The sequence below is a fragment of the Necator americanus genome, chromosome II (assembly GCF_031761385.1).
Source record: "Necator americanus strain Aroian chromosome II, whole genome shotgun sequence".
Classification (NCBI taxonomy): Eukaryota; Metazoa; Nematoda; class Chromadorea; order Rhabditida; family Ancylostomatidae; genus Necator; species Necator americanus.
The window spans coordinates 4,328,775-4,348,928 of record NC_087372.1 but is presented as its reverse complement, the minus strand read 5'-3'; the positions used below and the strand labels follow the sequence as shown (position 1 = coordinate 4,348,928).

Genomic DNA, 20,154 nt, shown 5'->3' with positions numbered 1-20,154 from the left:
CATTTTACAGCCGTCAACGATTAAATGTTCTTAAATTGCAGATAAATAAGAAGAAAAGATGTGTTTAATGAGGAATTAAAAATTTATTAGCAATATGTTACAAGATTTCTTCCAGGGAAATCCATCAAGAACAACTATGTAACTATCGAGAATTTTTCACTGCAATCCCTCCCAATAACTTCCACAAGAAATTATCCAGTTCATTCCACGAGGTAGTCTTTGAGATCCCCTTCGAGAGCAGTAACGGAAAGAAATGACGAAGAAATTAGAGCTGAATTGTGCATGACGGGCGGGTGACGAAAAAAAAATCCGTATGCGCCTTCATCATCCGCTTCGACGACACGACTTCCGACGAGAAATCGATAGAACTCATAAGAGGGAGTTTTGTGTGGAATTAGCGGTTTTCGATAAAGAGTATGTCCTCGAGTCGAGCGAGTGTCATGGATTTTATAACAGAGGTCGTAAAATTTTCGATCTCGGCGGAGTGATTTGTCAGCTATTAGCACCTGACGTAAATATTGATAACCGCACCGACGCTCCTACTTTTATCATTTACTTAGGAATCAGCTCATATCTTTTCCTACGGTTGACTTCAATAGTTTTAAGAGAAAAAAAAAACGACGGAAAAGAGGATTTAGAAATTAGTTCAGGATCACGGATACAGTTACGTGTTTAACTGGAATGGAGAAATGTGCATTCATACATGTACTTTTCCTACGACGACACTACGATGCCACCGTATAAACTTGAAATAAAATCTTCCAAAATGCAAGGGGAAGGCAGAATTGGCGGGAATTCCAAGGGAAACCCTCCTCCGTGTATCGTACATATTGGCACAGACATATGTACTTACCTCCCGTTCGCTCCTCCTCCTCCTCCCGTCTGCACTTCTGCTCCCTCAATCGATGGCACGCTGTTAAGAAAAACGCCTGTTTCTCATTTAATTTCTTTCTGAGGAATGCAGTGATTCAGATGGTGAAGAAATTCAGCTCATGGAAGAAAATAGGAATGAGAAATGAGGTGGATTTATTTCTCACCCACTATTCTTTTTTAGAAAAGAAAAAAAAACACAAACAATCCGAGCAGCAGGTCATTTGAACGTGTCATGACGTCTGCGTTGACGTGTATGTTGACCGATGTTGGAGCTGGCGGATTAGTCATCCGTACATTACAAAACGCTGCACACACACACACACACACGTGCACGAAATGGACGAAGCGACCAGCACGTAGCCATGTCGTCATAATCCACCCAGCAAAAGCGCTGCAGCTGGCGCCGCCGCCAACTGCCGCCACGGCAGAATGTCAGGGAAGGATGTGGCGGCGGCAGCGACGGCGGCAGCGGAGAAGCCCCAACCGGATGCCGGATAAATTACTGGGAAAAAAACATCTGTTGTTTTCGCCTTGCACTATACGTTAGCGCATAAATTTTCTGCAGTAGTTCACAAATCTAGAGAGAAACTCAGTCAATGATGTGTAAGATGGCGAAAAGTCACGATCGACTGAAATATTTAAAGGATAAAAAGGATAAAGTCGCTGCCATATCAATCCACTTGGGATGCGCCAACGCGTTTTATCGGAATTTGTAATGCTTGAGGTTCTGGAACGCTTGTTGACCAGTGTTATACAGTGACTTGCGAGGGTCAGGCGATTACCAGATCACTGTTTTCATCCTTGCAGACCGTTATGATAGCAATTTATCGATCCCAAAGAGATGAAAAGCTTGGTTGGCACCAGGGCGGTTTCGAACCCTTGATCGTGTGGCTCTAACCAACTGCGCCACACCCACCCCTATTATATATTTACTGAAAAAAAAATTGGATACCTGAATTCCAAAAGCTAGCCATAAATTCAGAACATGGGATTGGTGCAGGAGTGAAGTGAAGGTACGTGACACGTGATCCATAGAGTCGTATTTGGATCCCAGCTCCTTCCTCGAATAAAATCGAGTAAATTATAAGGTGTCCGGGGTCAATCCGCTTGGAGTTCAATTCGTTCCAACGCATTCACTTCAATTCAGAATCATTTGAGGTTTACGAATGCGTATTTAGTTTTCACAGCGACATACGGAGGCCTTGCGGAGGCTATCCGATATCTAACTTCAGGCTTGGTCAGCACTAGGCCGATTTCGATCCATCGATGAATTGTACGAAGGACACAGCGCAACCTCTTACAAACCGCTCTACACCCTACCTTATTCGAATAGTATTCGAATATTCGTGCAGATGAGCTTTTCGAGTTTTCGAAAGAATATTTATTCCACGTGTCAGTTCGTAACATAATATGGCTGTAAAGGCAATGATATTAGTCGATAATAATAAATAATTGAGGATATTGCCCCTTAAGTGATGTGCACTTTGTTGCAATTCAAACATTTTTCCAAAGGTCCCGCCGTGAATTAAGCTTCTTACTGTAGCAATGAGGAGTCAATACCATTTCTTTTTGCATAGTTTGGTTCACTTTTTTTTCTTTTGAATCCGCCGCACACACACACGCACAGGTTATTATCGCTAATCCATCGCCAGTGACGACGTATGTAAGCGTATCATGGTATAGGGGCGAGTAGGGACGAATAGGGACGACCTACAGTACATCTAGAATTCTAGATTGATTTCTAGAGCTTTCGTCAAGCATTACATCATCAGCTACAAATCAAATGATCAAAAATTGAAGATATGCGATCTGTTTCCCTCCTCTTTTTTTTCTTCGCACACACAACCACGAAATCATTCACCACGTGATAATTGTAGCTTCGCATTCTGAAGAATCGGTCATGAGATCTGCAAACGTCGAAAAAAAACAAGGAGATGTATTGACTTCTGGATGTATGGTGCGCATCGACGTGGTAATTAAAAGTACATCCATGTTTCCGTGGATATCGGCCGAAGTAATTGAATAATGCGCTTGAGCAGAAAATTAAAATGAATCAGCACTGAATCGGAAATATCACCACATTTTTTCTGCTCAGATTTTCTTTTTATCCTCGGCACCTATTTTTTCCTTGTAGATATAATTTTTTTTATTATTTTTTATTAATTGTTTATTATCCTACTGAGGCTTTGTTATTATTATTTTTTAGTTTTCTTTAGACTTTTAGTTTCTGCATGTAAATGTACAGCTTAGGTGGAAGTAAAGTTAAGCAGGGTACATAACTAAGTTTAGTTACGGTACATCAATCATGCCCAGTTCGTTTTTTTTTTTTTTGAAAAATTTCCATGGAGAAATACGATGAATTTATTTTCAACTCTGGTACCGAAAAGCATCACGTGATGGCTGAGCTGGAGAGAATCAGAATAGAATTGGAGTTTTTGACTACGATGGATGTTTCTTAAGACAATGACCTAGAATATCTTCCAGAAGTGCGAAAGTTCGACTTTTCTTGAATTTCCAACTTTCCACGCGGCTACTGAGGTAGGCACAACGATTTGGGCTTTTTTGGTTTTTGTTTTCGAGTGTAATATCGTAGGGGATGATGACTTGTGCTGGATGAGGCATTTGAGAGGATATGCTGCAAATGTTCTTACTTTCCAGGCTGTGACGAAGGCGACAACGCCGAAACGTTAGCCGTAATAAAGTTTGTTAACAATCTTGGCTGTTGCTTAAATTCGACTATCAACAAGTTGCGACCTAGAATATCGTTTGATGCATGCGGAGTTCTGCTGTTGATGAGGATGTTCGTCTTTTTTTCTGGAACGTTCAGAACTTCGGTGCTAACATTTAGTGGAAAAAATTTTTTTTCCAGAAGCTCCCTTTTCGAGCCACTTTAAATTTGATCCTTATAAATTATGAATAAAAAATGTCGCCTAATTTGAATTCCGTGATGCGAAAAAAAAAATGCTGCGGCGGTATTCGATTTCATTCGATGTTTCGCTTTTCAGTGGTTTATGCTTCACTCAACCCACGCGTTGCATGCGAAGTGAGGAGGAAGTCATCCTCAAAAGGACATTCTTAGTACATTCATTCATTTCACATCATTGTCGTCGAAATAAAAAAAAACAATTTTTAAGGTGACGGCATAATGGTGGCTGGTTTTTTCTTACCTAATATAGACCCATTCATCTCAGAGTGATGATTTTCTGGATGGAAACTGAATGTAGGAAGTGGAAGACGGCAGCAATCGTGAGCTGTGTCGTTATGAGGTAGATTTCATTCATCCATTAAAAAATCGAGGAAAAAAAGACTAATTATTTCAAAGAACCTAATGCAGCCAGGTGATTTTCGAGTACATGGAAAGTTTAGAACGGGACGTTTCCACTCCCCGTTGCCCGTGACTTAGTCCTTTTGAAAATTTAATACAATTGAATTTAAAATTTTCAACAATTTGTAAAATGTGCATATAAGCAGCAGAATCGGTCGATATGCTGTATGTAGACACATTTGCAGCTAAATATCATCGATGACAAATACTGGATTTTTTTCTTCCTCTCGTCGCGATAACGAGAACCGAAAAGTCAATGACTCGCCGCTTATTGTTGTCTTATTTCCGAAGATATGCGATAAAATATCAAGGAGACGTTCCTGCCATTCCAACTGCTGTAATTACAGTTTAGTTCTATGTTCTGTGTTGAAAAAACATTTGGTTTTGTCGGGCAGACGGGGAGGAAACTGAGAAATTCTCGGAATTCTTGGAGAAAATGTCGTTACCAAAGAATCGAGGAGATCAGAGATTTAAAATACAACGTACACGACACCTTATCCTTACCTCATCCATTCAAAATTCCTCAAAATTTTTCTCCAGTCTTCACGGTTCGCCACTTCATCTAATGGTTATATTTCAAATCTCTGAAAAAATGGTAATTTTGAACGTTTTTATCGATTTCAAATAGAGGCCGACGATACGGTTTGTGATTATAACAAAAAGATATATTACTGAGTATATCTATCTATTATATATTCATTCGTACAGGTGTTAGGTTTCTTATTTTCCAGAATTCTGGCATGTCTGGAAGAGAAAAAAATTTCAAAAATGGGCCGGTTTGGAATTTTTTTCTCTTCCAAACACGCCACAATGCACAGCTCGGATGCGAAAATCAATGTACGTCAATTTCGTCGAGGAATTGAAACAAACCCACGTAACCATGTGGCAAATCCTCGATTTTCCATTTTTTCCACATTCCACTTCCCATTTTGTATTCATTTACAGTTCCCACGTATTGAAACAGTCATCATTCGTAATCGACATCCCGCGTGCGTTGCGGTCCAAACATATACAAATTGCGTCAGCGTGTAATGCGTCACGGATGCTTTCCGCTTGCGTGTTTTTCAAATCCGGAAAACTGCCATTGCCGTTTAGACGCGCCAAATTCAAATTCAAATCGGCAATGTCGACGGGAATTGATCGATCGGAGCAGATTATCGACCGCTCTAATCGGGGCAAAAAAAGCGCAAAAAATAACGGTGGTGGCTTCTAAATGATGGAATGGATTAGATCTTAGAAATATGTATCCAATTTATATCAAAATTATGAATACTTATTTATTTATAATTGATTAAAATATTTCAAATTTAAAGAAAATCGTCAGATACTTTTGCCTAGTTTCTCCTCCACTCGACGCCACGTTCAGCACAAATTATTCCATTTTTAATTCCATTTTTTTCTGGAATTTTCCATTAGAATTACCTTTGAGTGAATTTTTCCGGTAGATTTTGTTTGCGCTATATTTCTAATTTAAGTTTGATTTTTAATTTTTTCTAATTTATAGAAATTTTGACACAAATTCAAGTTATCCACATCATTTAATTGTTTGACCACCTTTTACACTCTATAGAAGAACTACAGAGAACATTTTTATGGTTGCACGTGGTTACGAATGAACAGTTGTCGTATCATGCGGGGATATTCATTCAACACATTAGAAAAAATTTCAATAAATTCAAAATAAAAGAAATAATTAGTTAGCATTTATTTGCGCTGCTCCTCATGTTTAATACACCTTGTTAATAATTTATCAAATTTTAGCTGTGAAATAAACCAATGGGAAATTCTAAGGGAAAATTTTTTAATTTCAGAAGAGATGGAAGTACTAAATGTACGCTAGATCACAATCTTATTTCTGATAAATATTTATATAATATTTTCCCTAATTTTTCATAACACTGTAAAAAGAGATGTGGGTGGGGAGTCGGATGTATAAAAGTTATTGTAAATAAGTGCACGATGACTAAAAATTTACGGGAAATTAAAAAAGAAATAAGTAAAAGTAAAAATTAATGCTAAACGCCAACGATACCAACAATTTCGTTGAAACTCCTATAATTTTAAACGTTTTTCCTTTTTTAGGCAGACCTGTACAAATATTTGCATTGTAAAAAAGTAAAACCGGATAAATTGCAACTAAATTTACGCTGTTTGCACTTTTTTCCTGTAGGGTTGTAAAAATGGCAGGTGTTAGCAACGTTTTACGACTCATGTGGCTCCGTTTTTTTTTCGCGAATGCTCGTCGTAAACAGATTTTTAAAGAATGAGATCTGACTATTTTTTTCTATCTTTTTTCTAGGCTTGTTCACTTGCTGAAGATAGAAGATTTCTTCATAGTTGCCCTAACGCTAAATCCTTAGCCGCTAAATCCATCTTCCTCCACTGCGACGTCTACGAATCTTTCGATTCTCACTCAGAATGGCAACATTTAATGTAAGAGATTCCAGAAAATTCAATACAGAAAAATAGTGCTGATGCAACTTCAGTGACAAATTACATTTCTTCAAATCGGAAACAACTAAGAATATTTTGGCGGCTGCACGTGGGTACGTATGAATAATGATCGCACCACGTGGTGATATTCTTTCAACATACATGCCATGAAAATGTCTTTTCAAATAGAAATGCTTTGCGGGATCGTGGAAAATTTTTCTTCTCGTGAGAAATAGAGAAAATGACGATTTGCACGAAACATTTCCCAAACACAATCACTATCAAATGAGAGTTTTTTAATCCTGGGTAGGACAGCAGCGAGGAAAAAAATATGATCATCTCATCATCTTTACACATTGACGCCCAAGCGGTTTTGTGGGTCTTTTTTCTGCCCGCCAGATGTCCCAATGCATCTTCAAAAAAATGAAGAAAAAAGAAACAGATTACGAATACCATCAAATATCTGATAACTTCTCATAAAGTTTTTTCATGATGCTGTCGGGGCCTCGTATAAAAAGTCTGATTATTCCCTGCTCGTGATGGCGGTGCTCTTACGGAACGGCAATGCAATCAGGCACTGAATATACCTGTATATCAGGCCTTGAGAGTTATGTAACCCGCACTGTAATATGTTAAAAGCTTCCCATACATTGCAAAAAGGTGCTGACTTCCAGCAACATCCCTAAACCCATTCCCTGAAAGGTCAAATCCCTGAAGGAAACATGAAATCTTTGGCAAAAGAACAACCATCTCGTAACATTGAAGTGATGGTGGCCTTCAAGTGAACACCAACAAACCGCTCTCTCCAAACTTCTGCGACATGTGCATGCGCTGTTTGCTGCATTGGAGGAAACATGGCATCAATGATCGCCCCAATATATCAATATCAGGCCACAAGGCGGTAATTGTCGGAATTGATTGCGAACATGGGACTTGAACAGCATCCAATGTGTTTGGAAATTGTGTCATGGATCAAACATTGGATAACGAAAGTTGTGTGATAGACCTTCATTGCATCCACTTGAGAATAATTCATCGACCCCGTTAGTTTACGTGGCAAAGCACAACTCTATCGACATCAAAGAACAGCGGAAGTGGGAGACGATCACTCGATTGCGTGCTGGCAAAGAACATCCCCTTCTCAGGCGGGATCGAAAATCTAGATCTGCTTAGGATGTCTTATTCGATTCCGACCACCACAAGGTTCTTTCCAGTTTGCTGGTACGGTTCCGGAAAGAGTCATAGAGTTCAACAACAACCAAAGCTCGACTTGGCAAGTCTTAAGAACGATGAATGCAGAAAGAAGTCCCTCCTTTGAGCCTCGATTAGTATCGGATTATGGACCAAGAAGGGAGTGAGTGACAATGATTCCTTCACTAAATGCATTCAGACAAATTCCACATATAATTTTTTAAGTGTGGCATGCACTACTGGTGACGTCAATGAGGAGAAGCGTCTAAGAAGGAGGGCCGCGTCAGCTGAAACGTGACCGTGAGAAAGAATGGACGTTATAAACGAGGGAGCTCGAAGGGACGTGGGAGGAAAAGAACGCGAAAAAAGCATACTTTATTCTAGGCCAGTGTAGCGACAAGACGAAGAGGTGTTCGCCAGTCCTGAGCATTGCTAACGAAGTCGCTGTGGGGGAAAACATTTTAACACTTTGCTAAAAACAATCTCCGTCAGCCCCTGAACTTGTGATGGTAAAGGCTTCAATGGTGTAAAAGAAGGTCCTAGACGGTAAAGGAAGATTAGAGGACAATTGGCGTTGGCAGGGAGTTCAGCTAACGCAGAGACGTGAAGTTTCGGCGTTTGTGGAATAGCGACGGATGGAAAGATTCTGTGCTAATTCTAGCTGAATTGGATGGGTTTGAGAACCAGAGACCGGGGAAGATGCTGATGGTCGCGTTGCTGGTTCGAGTTAGTGATGCAAGTCAGTGATGCTGTCCGCCAACACCGTCGGGCACTGCCCGACGTGGCAAAAAATGTGTTCAACGGCATCGTCGGACATTGTCGCCAAAGTGGTAACGACAAAAACTAGAAATTCGAGTTCTAAACCTTCCCTTATTTACATTTACATAGCCAAACTGGAACTCTACAATGGCGGCACTCTAAAATCCAGTCATTAAATCGAGACAGGAATAGAAAAGGTCATCCACGATCTGTACTCTCATCCTAATTCATCTGCTTGTGCGTATCCGAAGAAAATACATGGAGTATCTCATTTTTCTAAATTTTCCTTTCCTGTCAGAAATCCTATTTTTCGAACTGCGATATACGCTCTTGGAAGCATGAGACAATCAAAGTGTTCCCATTCATAGCATAATGATTCAGTGTGAGTTTTTTGGCAAAGCGAAATCGGGACTGAGGGTTGACGAAATGCTACTACCTCCTCACATTTTCAAAATAATTAGCTATCCGAAAATTGGAATAGAACCTCCAGTAAAAAAAACCTTTTTTTTCGATGATACCGTTCTTAAACCACCAAAGTGAATTGGAGCGAGAGGATTAGAACCTCTGCCCTACGTCAACGGTTGAAGAACAGGGAATCTGCTATATTTGCTAAAGGAAGTGAAGTTAAGTGAGCCAAACGATATGTTTTAACGATATATGCGACAGGACTTTAACGAGAATCGTGGGCTACTGGTTTCTAATAAATAGAAAAAACTCAGCAAAAATACCGATAAATCCATGTGTACTATGCTGGATAATCATAGTCAACAACAGGGAGGAATGTGAGTGTTATTGGCGATGGCGAGCACGTCGATGGTTAACGGGAGGGAGGGCAGGTGATATAAGGGACTCAAACGTTCACCATTCACTAGAGAGAAATGAGCCGAAAGTCCCTTCTAAACTTCTCCAATAATAATAAAGACAGGAATAAATGCTCTTGCAAGAAACTCAAAGGCATTGTCCCATCCATGAAAATCTTCTATGACTAATTCATATGTAAGGCGGGGCGATTAGGGCACTTGAATTCAAAAATTTAAAAAAAAAACAGATATTCTTCAAAGTGCCCTAAATAATTGCCAATCAATCTCGAATCTGGGGTGGTGCGGATTTCGGGTGGAGAGTTCCTATTCGGGGTCCTAAATTATGGAGAGGAGGGTGATTCTGTCCATTTCTTCCCAATTGCCGTAAAAAAAACGGCCAAGAAGATGCGGTATCTGCACAAGGCTGGCGCGCTCCAATCGAACTCTTTGGAGAAAATAGCGCGCCGGAACGCTCGAAGTCGTATCTTTCGGGTCGTTTTTTACTGTGATTAGGAAGGAATAGACGGAATCATCATTTTCTCCATAATCTACGTCTCTGTATAGGCATAACCCACCTGAGACCCGCACCACCCCAGATTCGTGGGGTGATTCCTTTAACATAGATTTTCAAAGGGCTGCAAGGATGAGATCCTTGGAAAAGATTAATGTCATTCACCTAAACTCTTTTCATTTGTTCAGTTGTTTGAAATTTTACTGAAAATTTGTGGTGAACGAATACATTTCGCTTATCTCGAATGTTTAGAACATTTTCGCGATATTCTTGAAATTTACTTTAATTTAATTTATTTTAATTTCATTCTCTGGTTCAACAATGAACACAAACTAAACCACTATCACTACATAGCGTTGTAATAACAATAAACACAAAGTACGTACGTCACTCCTCACAAAGAAAATGGTTTACCAATCGTGAAAAAAAAAATCACACAGTGTGATATATATTAGCCAATCCCCACTAAATAATTGCTAAGGATATCTAGAATGACAGCTGTTTCATTTTCTTTATGCTACATAGCTGCTCTGATTTCCTAACAATGGGTTTATTTTTTGAAGAATTTTTGAATTAGGAATGTCGACAAGGTACTTGAATACCTTATTAAAACTTATCGCTCAGCTCTTCGGCGTCAGCCTAAAATTTACGAAATTTATAGAAATTTTGCGTTAGGATATAATTTCTGAATCGAAAAAAAATGTTACATTTTCTTCTTTTGACTTCCGTGCGGCCTTAACGCTTTCTCTTGTTATGTTAGTGAATGAGGCTGGCTGGTCTGAGGCTATCGGATAGAACATGAAGTTAGCCTGAAAAATATAAATCTTGGAAGATGATGTTAAATCTTAAATCATAAATCATAATTCCGAATCATTCAAAAAAATTGCAAATGTGAGATCAAAAACAAGGAAAACGTTCCGCGAAAGCAAATTTCATTAGGGGACTGTGAGTGATTATTGAAGAGATCGGAAATCTCCAACGTGCGAAGAAAATATTTCTTGATTTTTTTAGGCCGATTTGACAATATTGACGAACGGCATCAAAAATCTTTTAAAGAGCCCTTCTATGAATACCCTTAGGCTATATTTAATAATATGGAAACCAGCAAAAAATTATTTTAATGAGTGGTATGATAACTCACGATAATTAAAGCAACTCCATTAAGCCAAAACACGTAACGCCATTGATCGTATCGATTTTCGTCATGTACAAAAATTGCAACCAAACCAGGTGCCACAAATAAGGAAACACATTTCATAAATTGTATAACCGTGAGAACAACATGAGCGTATTGCCTGAAAATATTTACGTGCCGGATGAAAATTCATCATAAGTTTAGGCAAAAATAGACAGTTGAATGATTACTCCTTATTTTATTATTTTCTATTCTTATCATTATTTTTATTTATGTTCAGTTTTTATTTATATTCAGTAGATAGCATTCATTATGAAAAATATGAGCAGGAATTGGTTCTTCTGAAAGGAATATGAAATATATAAATAATAAAAAATAGGAATAGGAAATAATTGATTAGGAATCGTTCGCATGCCTTCTCCTTTCTGATTTTGTCAAATATTTATTTATTTATTGCAAATAATTGCAGCAATTCTATGTTTGAAGAGTTAAGTCCTTTCCTAGCTGAGAATGAAAATCTTAACCGATTTTTCTAACAGCAGAAAACACAATTTTTCAAACATTAGTTTCATTAGAAAGGTACAAAGCAATTGCAAACTCGTGCCCTAAAATCCGTTTCCGTCGCAATCGTCGAATCATGAGATGTGGAGTAGTAAAATGTTCTAAATGATCTCCTGAAACTCACGGATATGTTAAATTTTCCGTCCAATTCTGAGAATAACCACGAACCGCAAGAATTTCAGAGGTGAGAAAGTAATTAACGAAGATTCGCGAAATTTTGCATGCTATCAGACAAATTTGTTCAAACCTAAATTCCGGAAGTACTAAAGGTTCAAACGAACGGCTCATTTTCTTTCGGCATGGTATTTTCAAAATTTAATCTCGCCCGCTCTCAAAAAAGTCCGACAGCTATCGACGGATTAGTCTGCCCCAGAGACACAGATTTTGGGACACAAGCTACTGGTCGTGTTGTCTAAGGAAATGAGAGAATCCTAGAAATATGAACTTTTTCTGCGAACGTGCACCCTGCCAAAACTAATTTATCCATGGTTTCTTTCTCTAGCAAAGGGAATTGTAATTGATGGGTCCTTTGGTTAAAAAAAACCAAAGGTACTGCACGTAACTCTGAGTCAGTTCCCTTACTTTCTCTTTAATTCAAAATCCTGTACTCATTAGGGATTTGACTAAAAGAAACTTGGTTTGAATAATTAATCATGACCAATGGAATCAGAAACACATGGAAACATTGAAATTAATCCGCTTAATCAGTAATTTTCTACGCCTGCACTATTTCCACATCATATTTCAACTATTTATAAAGTATACTTAAATTACATTTATAAAACAGGTTGATAGAGTTTTTTTTCGACAATTTCTAACAATTGTTGAAGTTCAGAAAATTAAGGAAGAGAAATTCTTCTCAAAACTAAGTACCGGCTACTAGTGGCCACAACTAGTAATTTGTTAATTATACGCTTCTTTTTTGCGTACTGCGATGAAAAGTTTTAAATTTTTCCAATTCTTTTCAACATTCTTGCTGAAGACCTTTCGTTAACTATTTTTATTATATTTAGATGTTTTAATTCGATTTCAGTTTCCGTTTTATTTTAGTTTTTGTCTTGCTTTTAGTTTCAAGTATTTTTGAGATCGCTCTCAAATATCGAAGCGAGCATCGGCAGCATAAAAATCTAATTTTTTTCAGACAACAAATTTCTTGCATTTCAATTATGTGAATAATTGGAGAGAAATCACAAATTTCCGTGAAATAATTAGAGATGAATTACAATGGATATCATAGAATGCTGCCTGATATTCTCTGATAAATTTGGATCTTACTAATTTAATGCACAAACACTTAAGCTATGTACAAACCTTGCACAAAGTGTTCCACATCTGTAAAATCCTCCTGTATTCAATGCCATACATGTATTAGTAAGCGTAAACATTAAAACACCCATTATTCCCCAATTTGCCGGGAAAATTCCAATTAACAGGCAGAAAATACCAGCTATCCCGACAGAGATCGTGTTAAAAATCCACATTTTGTAACGTTCTGAGACACTCCTGAAAACGGAAACAATCGTCGGGAAGTATCCTTCTGCTCTAATGTACTCTTCAAAGATTACCTTAGTCGATCACTAATTATTCCGCCGGAGAATTTGACAGGAAGATGAATAACAGCAGAAAGTGAGACAAGTGTTCCTTAACAAAACTGACTGACTTTCGTGGTAGTACTTATGGTTGCTATTCCACTGATTCTGCTAACGCTGGATATTTTGATCATTTCTACAGTATAAACAATTAAACCGTTGCTTAGATTTGGTCTTGCATCTTTGGATGACGAAAAATCAATGAATTACCACATAATGTTAAGAAAAAGAAAAAGAAGTGTTCTTGCACTTCTGTAACACATTTTGTCGAGTGGTACGAAAAGAAACAGTACTCCTCCAGAGAAATTTATTTAACCATAACAATGTTTGCAGAAAATTGAAGAATGTGCCTTTGAATGTTTCATGTCATCTCTAGGTTGCTTCTATGCAACCCTTCATTTTTCTTTTTACAGTCATGAAGATGTTGAGAAGCGAACTAAATCACTATTAAAGACACATAGACATTGATACAACTGCTACCTTATCCCAGTCTTAGTTCGGACATGGTTTGTACCTGGGTCCAATTTATTTTTTTCTGGCACACTAGGTGCAGTAAAAATGGGACCATCTACATCCGTGGTGCTATTCTCGAGGACCAAAAAGGTCTCATCTGTCAATAGTCGTGAAACCACACCTGTTGACTTCTACAACCTATTCCCCTTTCAGCGATAAGAAAAATGTTCTGAGCGAGAGGACGAAAGCTAAAACTGGCATTTATGTATTCTGCTCAAAAACGGAACTATTGGATTCGATTGTTCAGTTGTTGAATGTCGAAAGAATCGATGTTCACGGCCACACTCTTGGTGTCGAAGAAAACCACCGTTAAGCGTGTCACGTAAAGAGGATTAAGGTTTCCCAAGTATCTTAGATAGGCGGCGTTCAGATGATGATGTCTTCTTGTCGCTATTATTCCGATGATGGTGCTACATCTTCTCGAGTAGGATGATAATGGATTCAATGGCACGTTCCTAAATTAGCGTACATGTATGATATATACCGGTCGCTTTTCTCTGCTGGTTCATAAGTGATCCAAACTTCAGCGCTGTCCATTTCCATCTTGACAACATTAGTATATTGGTATAGTACTGTAGCAGAAGTTAACGTATCAGGTGCTCTTACGAAGTTTGGAGCGACAAGGTCTCTCAGGCTCCCCTCCGTTTCGCTCGCTTTATGCTCCGCCCACTTTCTCCTCTATAGAAGGAGCCGTTCCGTGTTCATTCTGCACCAACATTTCCATCGAGCAGTGGCAAACCGGAAAGGGCTTAAGAAACGGATGCGATCGATCAATGAAGAACACCAGCGCAACCTTCGAGACCATCTGCGAAATGGAGGAGGAGGAGCTTACAACTAACTGGAGGTAAGCGGAATCCTTGAGGCTGTCTGGCGGAGTAAAGTGCACGGTTCCGCGTCCAGGCTTTGCTTATACGCCCGGAGATTTGTACTTACACGGCCCGTAGTGGGAAGTCCAGCACATTTCACATTGTATTGTTGTGTATACATGTAGTGTCTGAGGACTGAAAAAGTACCCAGCGTGTACTGTATGCAGTCCAGTACAGAGGAGCCACAAAGGAGAGTGGCGAGGCAATCATTATGTGTGCGCTGTGCATATGTATGTGTATTCCAAAGTGGCTCGCTAAGCGCCCGCAGGGCGGCGACCAGAGGATCCTCACAAGTGTCAGAGCATAGTGTACGAGTATGCATGGGACAAGAGTAAGAGTAAAACACAGCGAAGTAGGCCGGCTCCAAGCAAACATATTCGCGAGGTAGGGCGTGAACTATCGAAGGATTAGGTGCAGTGCAGAAGCAAATCATTCATATTTCGTAGGCATGATTTCCCAATTTTCCTCATAACGAATTTGAGCTGAATTCTCGAGCAGTTTTGATTTCATAACTCGTACCGGTAGTTCCGACTTCGTATCCAAGTATAAGGTGGAAGTAGAGTGGAGCATAGGTCAACACAATGGTTAAACCAACCATTTCTACGAAAGCATTAAACCATACTATCCAAATAATTTTGTTTTGTAAAAGTTCCTAAAATAGCGCAATAAAAAATACAAAGAAAGCAGGTGCACAAATTAACGTTCGTGCTTACCTTGTAGGGAACAAAACTGTCGCGTTCAATGTGTGCTTTCGTCTTATTTTTCTGAATTTTGGCTAGTTCTTTCGTGCTGACGCTTGGATGATATTGTGGATCGTCCCTATAGGAAATTATCCAGAGTAAGAACATGATGAAACAGAACGCTGCATGAGTATAAAAAGCCAAAGGCCATCCACCACTTGTGTTGCACAACTGAACGATGTAGTTGTAGATCAGGATGTTATAACTTGGTCGAGAAGGCTTACCCATCCTGACAACGGATTTGTGATGACGGACGATACGGGAGTGAAACTCGTGAGGACACTAATAAAAAATCCGACTTCAGAAAGAGGCGCCCATCGGACACACATCGTCCCTATCGCTCCAAAATTAGCGGCATAAGCAAGTCCCTAAATTTCACCTTTAAAAACGCTATACACAAAGATGTTGTTATGAAGATATCTGTTACAGTGTTTTACGTTGAACGAGGGTGAATCCCCAATTGGTAGCGTTATGTCAGTAATTTGTCCTTTATTCTTTTATCTTTTATCTTATCATGTTCACATATTTTTGTGGCAGCGGATTGTTTTGAGCTTGGGTTGTCAACATTTAGTAACATTACATCGATTAATATAAGACGAGCTGTACTGATTGCGATCGATCGAAATTGGACCAAATCGAGTAACTATCACTTCTCGAAACAGATAGAGATTCATAGAGAACCTCTACGCGAATTATCACAACAACAAAAAAACAGCATGAAATATTAAAGGCTACAAGGAAAGGGGAAAATATTTTGGCACACAATGAAATGAATTTACAATGAAGAAAGATTGATTGTACACATTTAAAATGATGCTAGAAAAAAGCGTTATTAACATAAATATTCTAACACTTCCTTTTTTATGGGAGCATGAGTGATGAATGCATTTGCAGCGACATCCGAGGGTTTATCCATAAAAGGTTTATTTATTCCGAAAACTTTCCAACATCTGACTCCTATGGGAAAGAGCTGCCCAAGTAGCGATTAAGAAACCAGCGATTTCTTCGGGGCTCGGAGTTCCTCTAAGGACCGTCCAGAAGATTGTAAAGGAATGAAAGGAAGAGGGACACTTTAAACCAAACCCTTAAGAATACGGAAACAGAAACCGAATTTACCAGAATTTGGAACGATTCAGACGTTGAATACCTCCGCCGCACCTGGATGAAAGAACGAATTGACGCCTATATCAAAGGTGACGGCGGTCCTAGTAAATTTTTTTATATTTATAAAATGTCTCACTTGTTTTATAAAAATAAATTTTCTCGATTTTCATAGGTAAAATACATTTCGCTACCTTGCATTCTATAACTCTGCATAAGGACATAGTTTTTTATGATGCTGTTCTCAACGGTGTCGTCGGACAATGTCGTCAACGTGTCAGTATACCTTTTTAGTGGTTTTCTTTGCTTTTGAAGTAGGGTCTGACACAGATTTCAAGCACGAGAATTCTCTCCTAACATATTTTTAAGTTTTTTTTTTCATAATTACGTACGTATTACAGTTCGTTTGAAGTGACCGCTATATGATACGTGCTTGACTTTAGGCAATTTTCCTACCACAACAAAATATTTTTGTTTTGTTGGCGATTTGAAACAGAAAACATCTTGATCATAAGAGTGTAGAGATCACAAGGAAACCTGACGCAACTACGGTCGCCAATACTGTATTTGTGTGCATACTACTGTGACTAAGCTGGGACTAAGCTTAATTTTATCGGATCTTTTTTGTCCGTACATTTTCTTGGTCCATGCTGAACGAAGTTCTCACCTGAACAAAACGCATAAATAGCAACATTTTTAGATCGAAAAATGCAGCTACAGGAATCAATGCTGTAGATATGCTTGTCATCATTCCAGCAACAAAGTAGGGCCATCTGAAAAGCATAACACCAGTAAAATGAAAAGACAATGCGGAATCCTCTCCTATCTTGCGGTATGCATCATATTAACCTTTTTTTCTCAAAAAAAAAGTTATTACGATGAAGACGGCTGCTTTAAAGGCATCACCCCACGAATCTGAACTCGTACGGATTTCAAGTGGAGTATTCGTATACGGGTCCGTAGATTAAGGAGAGGGGCAAGACTCCGTCCATTTCTTCCTAATTGCCGTGAAAAACCGCCCGGAAGATGTGGCTTCGAGCGTTCCGGCGCGATATTTCCCACAACGAGTTCGATTGGAGCGCGCCAGCCTTGGGCATCGCCGCATCTTTGGGCCGTTTTTTACGCCAGTTAGGAAGAAATGGACGGAATCACTACCTTCTCCATAATCTACTATCCTGTATACGAATACTCCACCTGAATAGTGCACCACCTCAGACTCGTGGGGTGATTTAAGTGTTCAAAACGTCCACGACAGCTGAAAGCGAAATGTGGCGGCACCCTTTTGTGTCGGTGATAACCACTGTCGTTTTTTGAAATATGTCTGCAAAAAAAAAAAATCCTCAGAGTGAAGTTCCAAGCCAGCCACACGTTAGTCTAAGGGGGACATCAGATTGCAAACCGCAGCACTTATACGTGCGTGAGTTTTTTCCTGCTATAGATTACTGTAGAAACCTTTTGTCGCCTAAATCTTCTTTTGATATGGCATCTAATCGGGCTCCAATTTTATTTTTGAAGATTGGCTAGAGAAAGATATGCGTCTATTTTGTTTGAAATCAACTTGAAATGCTATTTAGAAACAAAAAGAAGTAGTTTTGAAATTTCTGTGCGCAACCCTCCTTAAAATACAAATTCTAACCTTGCTCCATACTTAGTGTAAAAATAATTGATGGGGAATGTTCCTACGATAGTGCCAACTGCTACAGCCCATATGATCGCACTCTTCTCAGTTGGGGTGTAGTCCAGGATTGTCTCTGACGTCTGAAGTGAGGTACTGATATGAACGGAGTGACAAGAGTCGAGTGTCAACGTCATGTGCTGATTTCATTGAAAAACACAGTACCCATTTTACTTACAAAATGTAAGAAAATGTAACTATGGTCGTTAAGTGAAAATGTACTCACATTATTATTCGAAGTTACGTCCACATTTCCTCGTAGCGGCCTTGCCATACAAATGAAGGTGAAATTGATGATAATATGATTTGAATTCACGGAAACAAGACAAATGAAGCCCAGAACGAGTAGTAGATGTCGGAAACCATTCCGACATAGCAAACAAGACAGAGGATTCACCTTCATTATTGAGCAGCCAGGATGTGTCGTGTAGAATTGCACATGTCTAGCACCAGTTCTATACCTTAGGAGATCATCAATCATAGTCAACGATTCAGCATCAAGCACTTCATCAGAAGAGAGTGTAGGAGATAACAGAAATATTACATCCTTTACAAAGACCGTAAAATTTATAATCACACTACAACTATAATTTATATGATATTATTAGAGTAGTAGTAGTAGGTAGTAATACACAGGGTGCGCCATAATCTCAGCGAAAGCTTATGCGCGGACAATTTCACCTCCTATTCGGATCCTTTGCTTTTTTTCTCTGCTTCTCTTGTTTTCACTGTGTTAATTTGATTATGCTTTTCTCATTCAAGCATGAAAATATGTAATTTCTAGTATGGTTAAGCGCTTCTGCCACAGTCCTTCAGCCTTTCAACGTCCTCGCCAAGGCTTTTCGGCATGCGAACTCCACCAGTGACTTGGAGCACATCAAAGTGTTATCTATAGATCCTTTGGACGCTACAGGGATCCAGGATCGGAATATGATTAATCTGGACGAGAAAAACTCATATCTGTTACCACTACGAGTATTCTCAGAAAGGTACAAGAAAGGATTCCCAAGGACCCAGCCCGTTAGACCCGAATGTCACGAAAAATGGGCATCAAACAGACTTCAATGAGGAAAATCCTCTGCAATCTGGAATTGAAGCTCTACAACCGCCCTTAGACCTACCAGCAGGACGAAGCTCGCGCTCACAAAGCAAGAATGGTGCAGAATTGGTCCAACGCCAACTTTCTCAACTTCGTCAGCTTTGACAAATGGCCAGCCAGCTAACTTTCCGGATATGAATCCCCTGGTCTACAGAACCCGGTCGAGTGTGGAAGCAAAATCATGCTCGAAACCTCATCGCTCTATGAATTCTTTGAAGAAATCCCTCGCAGTACATGACTTCCTGAAGCGCCTCAAGGATTGTATCGATGCCAACGGCGGCATTTTCAAAGTTTGATAATTTTTTTGTTTAAATAATACCGATAAAAATTGTTACATTGTTGGTTTCTCAAAATTATTACATTTTTGCTTTAAACGAATTAAATACCTATTCGCTATAACTATGGCGCATTCCGTAGAATAATATTATGTCTGAGAGTAGATCAATCGGTTGATTGATCTGGAGACCAAGGATCATCATCCTATTCCAAATATACGTGATTAATTTGTGCTCCTTCCATCGGTGATACCTCAGAGAGAGGACCACGTGCTTGTTTCACGTTCATCGTTCACCGTATCTTACCGAGTGCAATGCTATGTACAGATATTGTGAGTACTGGAAATTCATGTGATCGGCAATGAAATTAGATAATTTTTAATTTCATCCACTCAGCGGTAAATTTCACGATTCAAAAAAATTTCGCTTGGAGAAGATTTTTGAAAAAAAAAACCAATCGCAGTCCGAATGTGGCTTTTCGATTACGATGATGACATTCAGCACCGAGGAGAAAAATCGCAGAAATGGATATAGGATTACAGAAAATTGTAAATTCTCCCAACATCCGCATTAAAAAAAAACACAATGCAGCAAAATGATGAAGCATAAACTGAGGAGGTACGAGAAGGCCGTCGTTAGGTCAGATAAACAGCACGTCTAAGAGTGTGTAATAGGGTTTTTTAACGGTTGTAATAACTTCAGACTCCG

General features: G+C 39.1%; 1 protein-coding gene across 2 annotated transcripts; it reads right to left on the bottom strand.

Moving 5' to 3' along the window:
• Positions 1–10,498: 10,498 nt before the first annotated feature.
• On the bottom strand, positions 10,499–18,553 carry RB195_016836 (uncharacterized protein; the record flags this gene model as incomplete). Of its 2 annotated transcripts, none has more annotated exons than XM_013449840.2 (11): positions 10,499–10,531; positions 10,600–10,701; positions 11,034–11,187; positions 12,900–13,091; positions 13,154–13,229; positions 15,076–15,208; positions 15,270–15,467; positions 15,521–15,664; positions 17,065–17,170; positions 18,034–18,155; positions 18,299–18,553. In XM_013449840.2, the coding sequence occupies 11 exons, from the start codon at positions 18,551–18,553 to the stop codon at positions 10,499–10,501; spliced, it is 1,515 nt and encodes a 504-aa protein (XP_013305294.2). The 2 variants fall into 2 exon arrangements, with proteins under 2 accessions (XP_013305294.2, XP_064039436.1); XM_064183555.1 differs by having other exon boundaries at positions 18,299–18,346.
• Between the last annotated feature and the right edge of the window lie 1,601 nt (positions 18,554–20,154).